Raw genomic sequence first — 12,496 nt, forward strand, 5'->3', positions numbered from 1 at the left:
GTCCAACCCCCCCTACCAGAGCAGATCACACAGAAACACATCCAGGTGGCTTTTGAATATCTCCAGAGAAGGAGACTCCACAACCTTCCCTGGGCAGCCTGTTCCAGGGTTCTGTCACCCTCACAGGGAAAAAAATGTTTCCTTCTGTTCACATGGAACTTCCTATGCCTCAACTTCCACCCATAGCCCCTTGTCCTGTTATTGGGCATCACCCAGCAGAGCCTGGCTCCAGCCTCTGGGCACTCACCCTGCACATCTTTATAAACACGAATGAGGTCATCCCTTAAATTTAAATCCTGGTTGACTTACAAATTCTGTGCATGTCTTTGAAAACTAGAAACACTGTGGATCCTGCTTTTAGTGATATGTTTGGGGGAAAAAAATCATTATCTTTAATAGGCATTCAATCAGCTCCATAAAATAAAGGAATAACTTCTATTCTCATTAGGTTAGTTGTGCAGCGGTGTGACTCAAACAAGCTCAACATACATTTAACAAAACAGCAGAGCTGGTTTAGAGAAGCAGCACACTGCTGAGAGAGTCGGGTCTGCAAATTCCACCTACAGCATGAACAATCATATATTTAATTTCTTTCCTCTGTGAAGTTTGCTCAGAGATTTACTTCATAATTTTTGTAGAACAAATTTATCTCCCTTTACAGAGTTGTTCCCTCCTGAAGTACTCATTTGTAAAGCACTATATTTTTAATACAGGACTGCTTAAAAATCAATGGAGTAGACAGATTTGCTGAATAGTTTTATTCTTTTTTGCAGGTTCTATAACTGTATTTCATCAACTGGTACAACAAAAGATATTTATATATATATATATATATATATATATATATAAAATAAACCCAAACAAAAGCATATATATAAAAAAAATAAACCCAAACAAAAGCATATATATAAAAAAATAAACCCAAACAAAAGCAAAACATAACAAAGAGGGCTTGGTGAGCTCGAGGCATGGCAAATCTATTTGTTTTATTATTGGTTTATTGTTAAATATTATATTGCATTTGTTTAAGCAGACGTCGTGTATATTGTGATTTCTAGCATTCCACACGTAGCAGCTTATTGTGGTGTCCTTTAAATATGGGAAATAAAAATGTTTTCAGTTTGCTATTAAAAAAAAAAAAAAGAAAAAAAAAGAGAGGAAATGAAGAAAGGGAACTGCTATATTACATGGCCCAGGAAATATTGGCAGCATGCTCTTTGGCTTTCATCCGTAGAACTGCAATGCTGGAGGACCTCCTCTCAAACTCCGGCTTGGTTTCAAAAGCATGTCCATTAGTCGCCCCAGAAAGCAAAGAGTCAGTGAAAAAATTATTGAGGGGCACGTGGCTGAACTGATTCTGGTGGTTTGAAAAGCCTGTGTAGCCAGAATCCGTCCGAGGGGAGTGGGAATAAGGCGTCATGCAGGAGGAGGTCTCTCGTGGCAGCATGCACGAGGTAACCACAGAACCGCTCGCGGCGTTCCCTGCCCACAGATTGTTCTGAATCTGGAAAACACAACACAGATATCAAATACATGCATACATAAATGAATAGATAAATAAGTTAGTTTACATTTAGAATCATAGAATCACAGAATTGTGAGGGTTGGAAGGGATCTCAAGGATCATCCAGTTCCAACACCCCTGTCATGGACAGAGACACCTCACACTACAGGAGGTTGCTCACAGTCACATCCAGCCTGGCCTTAAAAACCTCCAGGGATGAGGCTTCTACCACTTCCCTGGGCAACCTGTTCCAGGGTCTCACCACCCTCGTGGTGAAAAACTTTTTCCTAACATCCAATCTGAATCTACCCATTTCTATTTTTTTTCCATTCCCCCTAGTCCTATCCCTACCTGATAGCCTAAAAAGTCCCTCCTCAGCTTTCTTGTAGCCCCCTTCAGATACTGGAAGGCCACAAGAAGGTCACCTCGAAGCCTTCTCTTCTCCTGACTGAACAGCCCCAACTCTCTCAATCTGCCCTCATAGTAGTGGAGCTCCAGCCCTCTGAGCATCCTCACGGACTTTCTCTGGACACAGTTCCAGCACCTCCAGATCTTTCCTGTAATAGGGGCTTCAGGGGCTATCATTTAGACAGTTCATCTTTTTTCTTTGATGTTTGGTTTTCTTTACTTAACAACATCCATTATTCAGTTCTTCTCTAAAACAAGCAACAAGCACTTCACCAGCTCCCTGCAATCATGCTAGAAAACACCACAAAGATGTTCCGAGAGTTAAAGGAGCAGGCCATTCACTTCAGAGCAAGGCTTGCTGAATCATATTCCTCCATGGCTCTATCCTGAGTGTTTACCACTGACCCTCAGGGCACCATCAGCCCAGCCAGTCAGTAAAATTAGTGGAAGCACACAACTGACTTCAAAAAAAGAAAAAAAAAAAAGTGTTAAAAGAGTGTGCAGTATCACAGCTGGTTTATACCATAAAGGATTCTCTCCATCAGAGTTCTTTCTTACTGTAATGGCAGAAAACAGAAGAAAAGGGCAGACAAAACAAACCAAGATTTCTCAAGCAACAAAGCCAAATTATTTGCCAAATTAAATACTGAGAAGCATAATTACATTAGAACAAATCCATCAAAGACAAGCATGGTTGATAATGCATCCAAGAGTCTTCTCTAAAGGTGTTTCAAGGGTGATTTTAAGTGGCTGATAATGCATCCAAGAGTTTTCTCTAAAGGTGTTTCAAGGGTGATTTTAAGTGGTTGATAATGCATCCAAGAGTTTTCTCTCAAGGTGTTTCAAGGGTGATTTTTAAGTGGTTCATAACGCGTCCAAGAGTTTTCTCTCAAGGTGTTTCAAGGGTGATTTGAAGATAAAAATTCTTTTCATGACTTGTTTTATACCAAATTATGCTTGAGGGCATTTCTCTTTCAGCTCTCAGCCTTAACTGGTTGCACTTTGTACCCCTGGAAAACGCCACATGACAGACTAGGAGGAAAACTTTGTGGTTGCCAGCAGTGTCTGCTGAAGATCTGGAGGAACCAAGTAGTCAAGCTTTGATGTGCAATGCCTTCTGTACTTGGCAGTCACTTAAAGCTTCATTCTGAGTCTCAGGCCTTCTCCTACCAGCTATGTATAGATGCTATTCGTGGACAGGCATTTTTCCCTCCTTTGTGACCAGATGAACAGACAGAGTGATCTTCAAGGCCTACCACAAGTCAGCTCCTGCCATTATCTCAGGCTGTGCATTCTTTCGTTCCTCCTCTATTCACTCTGCTTTAATCAAACCTCACACTCAGCAGCTGTCCTTCTGTCTCTTTAAACTCTCTCTATCAGTACTGTGTGGATATAATTTCTGACAGTCTAACTTTCTCAAGTCACTTCACACTTGCAGTCACCGTTATACAATATACAGCTTTATATTTCTCCTTCACTTATATCGCTGTTCTGAATGCTGATTAAATACACATATATATATATACACACACAAGTATCATGATACAAGATATTTATAGCCCTCATTCACAGCACAGAACTTCTTAGCCAGGAACTATATCCCTTTCCTTTGTGTTTTCCTTTGCTAAATTTGTCTTCATCCTAAAAATCTGTTGTCTGTTCAGTATATCACTGCTCTGATGCACTGGGATTGAGTCCACATGTCTTTGTTCTCTGCTATACATTGGAGCAATTGCAATCACTCTTCAGTTAGCACTGTAAAGTGAATTCTCACTTCAAACTTCATTTTTCCTTCACATTCCAAATCCACAGACAAAGGAATTTTGGCTTTAAGATATACAGTGATGGTTTTTTCCTTCCCAAGCAGAGGTCAGGGGAAGTAGTGAATTATGACAGCCACAGACATACATGCACAAACACAGAGAATCAAAACATGTTTCCAATGCTGAGTTGTTTTTCTTTTTTTTTCCCATTGTCCTATCACTTTGCAACAACACATACCCACCAAACTACCAGCAAGCTCAAGAGATAAATTATGGTTCATTGAACTCACCCAGCTGAGTGCAGATAAGGAGTCTCATTTTCAAAGTTAATATTTTGAACAGCTGCATTAGCAGGGATCTGCAAGAGCTGACAAACTAATTTGGGCTCCTTGGCCCAAATTACAGCAGCAGCAGCACATGTCCCCAGGCTCTTGGTCTGCCTAACTCCTTGTTCACACAGGCATGCATAGGTACAAGCATGCACACACACTTCCAGAGCCACTCATGGGAATGCAGCTTGCCTTGCCACACACATGCATACGCACAGCTGGTTGGGCACACCTCAGGTATCTGTTCCTGCATATCTTAGGTGGTCTGCTGAGAGGTAATGGAGTGAATACTGTGCCTGAGGAAGGATATCGAGGATTTTTCCTCCTTCTTGTGGACCTCCTGAGATCTACAGGAGGAAAGAGACTCCAGTGAGAGTTTCAGAACTTTTCAGTTCCCATCCTTCCCCTCCTCCCTTCAGCATTTTTTAGAAGAGTCTCAAACGTCAGCCTGTGAAAGATCCCCTGCAGCTTGATATGATCCTTATTACACCTTAATTAACCCACTTGAGCCAGTTTTGACTTATAATCAGACAAACTATTTTCTTAATCTTCAGAAAACAGGTGAGTTGTTAGGTTTTTTTCTGGGAATTAGAAGACATTACTCATCTGGACCTATACGAACCACTCTCTTGATTACCAAATTTTGTTGCATTCAGCTGCACAGAACACTCACAAAGAGAGCAGAACATTCCCAAAGAGAGCAACACATCTCTTCTGGCTCAGGATTCAAGGACTTCTGAGTGTCCTGTTGTCTGGAAGGTTTCTCACATTCTAGTACAGATTTACAGAACAGGACAAGAAGGAAACAAGCAGCCCTGAAAGAGCTGGAAAGTGTGGTAGGCTAAGTCATCCACTAAGAGCCATGAAGCTTAGTGACTTCTCATACTCAATGAGTTTGGAGCCCCATAGTATGTGATTAGAGCACAGGGGAGAGCAGCAGCTGAAAGTCTGTGAGGTTCAGATAATATCCCCACTTTGGAAAGCCTAAGTTGTCCACATTCTGTTTCAGTCATGAGCTGGGAAAAATCAGAAACCCAGTTACCCGCACAAAAATCTCTCTTTTTGTTGTTATTGTTCAGGAATGCTAGAAACTACTAATTGTGCTTCATTTTATTTCATTTCCTACTTCCATATAAGTTTCCTCCAGTGGAGATGACAGATTAAGCAACTGTTGGGGTTTTCTTTCCCTTTCTTCTACAAAACAAGTCACTCATTCCTATTTCCATCGTGCTACGTTTCAGTTTGTTTTGCTTGTACCACTCCTTTACTGAGCTGAAACAAGAAGCTGATACAGCTGAAGAAGAAACCAGAATATATATTTATATATAGAGAGAGAGAGAGAGAGATGGAGATGAAGAGAGAGAGAGAGATGATGGAGATGGAGATGGAGATGGAGATGGAGATGGAGATGGAGATGGAGATGGACAGAGACAGAGAGTTAGAGATAGAGATAGAGATGATAGAGATAGAGATAGAGAGAGAGAGAGAGAGAGAGAGAGAGATTATAGAGATGAGAGAGAGAGAGATGATGGAGATGCAGATGCAGAGAGAGAGATGATAGAGATAGAGATACAGAGATAGAGATCAAGAGAGATAGAGAGATAGAGATGAGAGAGAGAGAGATGATGGAGATAGAGATGGAGATGGAGATGGAGATGGAGATGGAGATGGAGATGGAGATGGAGATGGAGATGGAGATGGAGATGGAGATGCACACGCAGAGAGAGAGATGACAGAGATAGAGATACAGAGAGAGACGATAGAGATCAAGAGAGATAGAGATATAGAGATGAGAGAGAGAGAGATGATGGAGATGGAGATGGAGATGGAGATGGAGATGGAGATGGAGATGCAGATGCAGATGGAGATGGAGATGGAGATGCAGATGGAGATGGAAATGCAGATGCAGATGCAGAGAGAGAGATGATAGAGATAGAGATACAGAGATAGAAATGAGAGAGAGAGAAATGAGGGAGAGATAAGAGAGAGCAAGATGATGGAAATGGAGATGGAGAGAGAGAAACGATAGAGATATAGAGATGATAGGGAGATGGAGATGGAGAAAAGATGAGAGAAAGAGAGACAGAGAGAGATAAGAGAGAGAGAGAGAGAGAGATAGATAGATAGATAGATAGATAGATAGATAGATAGATAGATAGATAGATAGATTGATAGAGATAATTTCAAACACATGCACACAGAGCCTCATTATTTTTGATAGAATTTCCAGGCCAACTGGTTAGACCCAGAACCTTCACAACAGGAAAAAAATCTTTTTCCATAGGAACACAAATGCCTGGAGTACAGTCATGATGGGAAGACTTCTAAAGGTTCAGAGACTCAGTTTGAAAGAGCCCAATAACCTGTGTGGTTTGGAGGTATCAGAGAATCACTTTTCCCTATTTCTAGCAGTTTGCTTTGCATTAAACTAAGCTTAGCACCACCGATTTTCCTGATATTTTTATCCTAGGCAAATCTCTCTCAATTTAACTCCAGTGAGATTTCACAGGTGTAAATGAGAACAGAATCCATGCCAACGCTGTGTTAAGGAAATATGTGAACAAGCTATTCATTCCTATAATTTTTAAAGGGATCTCCTGAGTTTCTTCCTTAGGGGAAGGAATCCAAATTAGTAAACTCAACTTCAGAAATGCCACAAGATGCAAGGAAAGTTTTACTTTGTCCCTCATGAGACAGTTATCTTTTTCAAAGGATGTTTCAATCCTATCAGTTCTCTATTCATCTTAGTTGGTGGAGGTGACTTCAACACTTTTGATATTAGCTTTTCCTTTCTTAGCAACATAAATCTCTTGTAGTGAAATATAGCTGCAGAATATATTCCTGTATTAAAAATAAACAGGGTAATGTTTTACAATAAGTCAAAATTATCAGGCTGCCTTCTGGTATGTTGGAAGGAAAAGGGACATTATGTACATGAATTTAAAGAAAATATTTTTCCTCTTAAACTCTTGTGTGATCCCTGAACTATATAAAAGGTAATTCAGAGACTGTGAATGAGGCTATACATGCAGCACATCTCTGGTTTCTGTTAACATCACAAACAACTTGAGCTTTGCTCTTGTGGTTACCATGAAATTACCAGAACCCTTCAATATATTTACCTACTGTATGTTTTATACACACACATACACACACACACACCCCCCTCCCAATAGAAAAAAAAAAAAAAAAGCAAAAGTAGAATTTCATAGCTCGGACAAGACCATAACTAGAAAGTTATGACTGTTAATAGGGTTATGATATCATTTCTTAAGCATATGACCTTCTGCTTGACACTGCAGAGGAAAATTAGCTGAGGTAATTGGTCATCCCACTTGGTGTCATTGGGTTTTGGGGTTTGTTTTTTTTTTTTAACTCCTAAAATTTCAACTTCTAGAGTTTTAGCCTCCTTAAAACAGCACCTGGAGAAATCACATAAACTCCTCCACATTTTCTGGGACTTTTACTATCACAAAGCTTTGGCTCTCTCATTACCAAATGTCTTAACTCACACTGTTTGAGTCACCTGCCTCTCTAGACTGGAGCCTTGTTTCCAGCAGACACACACAGCTTCTATTTGAGTGAACATATGGGGTTTGTATTTCAAATGGGAAATGAAAAGCTAAACTCTTTCAAGACCTCTCGATATGAAATAGTAAGTTATTTTTGTTGTTGTAGTTATATTACATAATAAACAGCATGCTATGTTATGCTATAGGTTACTGTGTCCAGTTTTGGGCTCCCCAGTTCAAGAGAGACAGAGACCTGCTGGAGAGAATCCAAGAGAGCCACCAGGATGCTTAGGGGACTTGAGCATCTCCCCTGTGAAGAGAGACTGAGAGCCCTGGGGCTGTTTAGTCTTAAGAAGACTGAGAGGGGATCTGATCAATGTCTATCAAGATCTGAGGGGTGGGTGGGGGCCAAGCTCTTTTCAGTGGTGCACAGTAATAAGACAAGGAACAACAGATGCAAGCTAGAACATAGAAGATTTCACCTCAACATGAGGAGAAACTTCTTTCCAGTGAGGGTGACAGAGCCCTGGAACAGGCTGCCCCGGGGGGTTGTGGAGTCTCCTTCTCTGGAGACTTTCCAAACCCCCCTGGATGCATTCCTGTGCAGACTACCCTGGGTGATCCTGCTCTGGCAGGGGGTTGGACCTGATGATCTCTTGAGGTCCCTTCCAACCTCTAACATTCTGTGATCCTTTACTGTGATGCTGTGATTATAATTACTCTAGCAAATCATTGGAAGCTGCACATTAACTGTTTTCAGGATGTTCCTGGGCATTGCAAGGAAGAGAGCAATGGCACTAACTGAACAGTTAAGGATTTGCCTAATTGTAGAAAACAAAAGAATGTCAAAAAAAGACTCATTTGCTAAATTTTTGTCCCTCCTCCCTCTGGGTGAAGCAACAAACAATCCTTACACAGCCAGAGAACATGAAATGTGCTTTCACAAGAAGCTACTTCAGGCAGCTTAAATGCAGTAGCTGTTAATCTGCTTTAAAATGCTGGTTAACAACTCATGATGCATAGGCTGTTCCTAGTCCATCAGCAGACTTTATTTGGCCTGTCATTTGCCACAGCATTTGTTTTTTTCTGGGGAGGGGGAATCTTAAGAACACCCAAAGTATGGGCAGAGATTTGCCTGTAGTTACCAAATTTGCAGATTCATAAATTCTCAGAATAACTAAAAAGACCTTTGGGATTATTATTCCAAATCTTTTCCCATCTTTTCTAAGGTTTGGAGTTTGAATTAAGAACAGGTTACTCAAGCTGAAGCCTGTTAAGTTTTGAGTAGCTGCAGAGATCAATAATTCCTATAGGCAACTTGTTGCAAGACTTTTCTGCTCTCCTTGTATTTTTTCCTTTCTATCTAGACAGAATACCTTTATATCTAGACAGAATATTGTTTGGACTACCCTAGGTGGCCCTGCTTTTGGCAGGGGGGTTGGACCAAATGATCTCTGGAGGTAACTCTAAATGTATTCTGATACTGTGCAGCCATCCAATGTGACCTGGACAGGCTGAGAGCTGGCTGCAGGCAAACTTCATGAAGGTTAATAAGGACAAGTGCAGGGTCCTGCATCTGGGGAGAAATAACAACAGACACCAGGACAGGTTAGAGGCTGCCCTGCTGGAAAGCAGCTCCACAGAGAAAGACCTTGGAGTGCTGGTGGACAGCAAGTTCTGTATGGAACAACAATGTGCCCTTGTGGCCAAGAGAGCCAATGGGATCCTGGGATGTATAAAGAAAGGTGTCCAGCAGGGCTAGGGAAGTTCTTCTACCTCTCTACTCTGCCCTGCTGAGACTGCACCTGGAATCCTGTGTCCAGTTTGGGGCTCCCCAGTTGAAGAGAGACAGAGACCTGCTGGAGAGAGTCCAACAGAGAGCCACAAGGATGCTTAGGGGACTTGAGCATCTCCCCTGTGAAGAGAGACTGAGAGCCCTGGGGCTGTTTAGTCTGGAGAAGAGAAGGCTGAGAGGGGATCTGATCAATGTCTCTCAATAGCTGAGGGGTGGGGGTCAAGTGGAGGGGGCCAGGCTCTTTTGGGTGGTTCACAGTGATAAGACAAGGAACAATGAGTTCAAACTTGAACAGAGAAGATTTCACCTCAACATGAGGAGAGACTTCTTTACCGTGAGGGTGATGAAGCACTGGAACAGGCTGCCCAGGGGGGTTGTGGAGTCTCCTTCTCTGGAGACTTTCCAAACCCACCTGGATGCATTCCTGTGCAGACTGCCCTGCTCTGATAAGGGGGTTGGACCCAATGTTCTCTTGAGGTCCCTTCCAACCTCTGATATACTGTGAGACTGTGCTACTTCTTAGTGTAATTTGAGACCATCATACAGGAGCCATTGGGCCTAATGAACATGGGAAGATCACCTGGATTGGATGAGATTCAGGTACATATAAAAGAGCTGCAGCACACCATTTGCAGATATGTCTATAGAATGCAAGTTGGCCCTTGCTAGTGAAAGGCTTAATGTTGCAGCTCCAAAATACATATTTTGTCCTCACACAGGGTGAACAACATAAAAACCTGTTCATATCTGAGTTACCAAGTTTTCCTAAGTTGCAAAACAATTCAAGATTCAGAAAGTCATCAGGCTTTCATTCTTGTGTAGGATGTGCTGTAAGTAAACTGTTAACTTCCCCATACTGCAGTCTCAGGGCCAGTTACAATAAGTGCTTCGTGTCTATGGTACAAAGACAAAATGTGCTCTTGTGGCCAAGAAGGCCAAAGCCATTCTGGGGTGGATTAGAAGGGCTGTGGTTAGTAGATCAAGAGAGGTTCTCCTCCCCCTCTATTCTGCCCTGCTGAGGCTGCATCTGGAATATTGTGTCCAGTTCTGGGCCCCTCAGTTCCAGAAGGACCTCAGGGAACTGCTTGAAAGAGTCCAGCACAGAGCCACAAAAATGATGAAGGGACTGGAAGATCTTCCTTAGGAGGAGAGACTGAGGGAGCTGAGGGCTCTTTACCTTGGAGAATAGGAGACTAAGAGATGACCTCACTCATGTTTATAAAGATGTGCAGGGTGAGTGCCAAGAGGCTGGAGCCAGGCTCTGCTGGGTGATGCCCAATGACAGCACAAGGGGCACTGGGTGGAAGTTGAGGCACAGGAAGTTCCATGGAAACAGGAGGAAAATTTTTTTTTCCCTGTGAGGGTGACAGAACACTGGAACAGGCTGCCCAGGGGAGGTTGTGGAGTCTCCATCTCTGGAGATATTCAAAAGCCACCTGGATGTGTTCCTGTGTGATCTGCTCTAGGTGATCCTGCTCTTGCAGGGGGGTTGGACTGGATGAGCTTTCGAGGTCCCTTCCAACCCCTAAGAATCCATGATTCTGTGATTCTGTGGAAGTTTCATACTTTGAAAAATGCTATTAAAAAAAAGATTCTGTCTCAGAATAAAAAAAATACAGATTTGTCTTATAATTAAGCCCCAGCTAAAGTCATCCCTACACTTAAAAAAAAAAAAAAAAAAAAAAAAAAGATACATTTTTAACAAAAAATGAAAAGGCAACAACAAACTGAATGTTGAGGCTGCGAGGAGGACCACATACAGTGATGGTTTAGAACCCAGGCAAAATGATATTCAGCACACAAACTACTTTGTGCAGAACAGGCACCACCCAAAAAGATTAGAAGTGTTCCTCTTGTTGGAAGAGCAGCCACAGCAGTGCAACCAGCCAGCACATATGCAGCAAACAGCACCCCATGCATGTGGTGGCCCAGCCTGAGCTCCATGCTGTCACAGCTAGACAGCGTGAGCTTAGGACAAAGCTTCTTTGAAGCTAGCTCAGATATGTCTACCCCATCGACTCCTACTTAATCAGCATACTCAGAACCTTAATGAACTATTGTGATTAACTGTCATTTATAGGCCTAGGACAGTTAAAAGAAGGTTTTTTTTTTTTCCTTTCAGTGGTGTAACATGTGGTGTCTAATCCGTGCCATATGAAAGATTTAATTGGAGCATGTAACTTTGATTATTGCTAATGAGAGTTGCCCATCTGCACTCAGGCTAGCACAAAACTGCAATGATGATCCAAGGCTTCAGTACATAACACATGCACACTGATACCACTTCTACACTCTTTGGTTGCCAAACACAAATCTTGTGATGCCCTCCTCTCCCATATACTTAATTCAGTTTATCAGTCTGGTGGATGAAATGCATCCTTCAGCCTCCCCCTTTTCTTTCAGTGTTCTCTCCTTTTTTTTAACACCTTCTGTATCATCCCAGCTCTCATACCTTTGAAATGTTTTTGCCTCCTTGGGATTCTCATCTGCACTGAGCTGAGTTTTTCCACCAAAAAAAAAAAAATTTTTTGTAAATTTAATTAATTCCTATGCAACCCTTTCCTGCATTTTCAAGTAAATAAGAGAAGCAAACAGTGCATTTCATACATGATAATAGGAGGGGAAAATATCATGGTGTGACAAGGCAAACTCCTAAGAACTGAGAATAATGCCAACAAATGACCTAGATTCAAAGAACAATCATAGAATCAGTCAGAGTTGGAAGGGACCACAAGGATCATCCAGTTCCAAGCCCCCTGCCATGGGCAGGGACACCTCACACTACAGCAGGCTGGCCAGAGCCTCATCCAGCCTGGCCTTAAACACCTCCAGGGATGGGGCCTCAACCACCTCCCTGGACAACCCATTCCAGGCTCTCACCACTCTCATGGGGAAGAACTTCTTCCTCATGTCCAGTCTGAATCTCCCCACAAGCAAGAAGAAACAAGCAAGAAGAAACAAGCAAGAAGAAACAAGCAAGAAGAAAAGATGCAAAATATGGAAGGAAGCTAGACGGGGGCAAAAAATGTTACTCCCTGTATCAGTTTTGCAGGGATAAAATTTGTTTACATGATGATGCAGTCACATTTGTAAAGCTGGCATCTTTAAAAGTTAATTCACACAGGGAAATCTGGAGGTCTGTGTGACAGTGGTGTAGGCTTTTGATCAAACCTCACTCGTGTGTC

The 12,496-nt window shown here is 42.1% G+C and overlaps 1 protein-coding gene across 1 annotated transcript in view; it reads right to left on the reverse strand.

The window, feature by feature from the left end:
- Positions 1-1,183: 1,183 nt before the first annotated feature.
- Positions 1,184-12,496, reverse strand: part of ALX1 (ALX homeobox 1) — a 23,795-nt gene continuing 12,482 nt past the window's right edge. The window contains exon 4 of the mRNA XM_054399828.1: positions 1,184-1,504. Within this exon, the coding sequence (XP_054255803.1) occupies positions 1,184-1,504 (321 nt within the window). The remainder of the gene's footprint in view (positions 1,505-12,496) is intronic.

The sequence above is a fragment of the Indicator indicator genome, chromosome 3 (genome assembly GCF_027791375.1).
Source record: "Indicator indicator isolate 239-I01 chromosome 3, UM_Iind_1.1, whole genome shotgun sequence".
NCBI lineage: Eukaryota > Metazoa > Chordata > Aves > Piciformes > Indicatoridae > Indicator > Indicator indicator.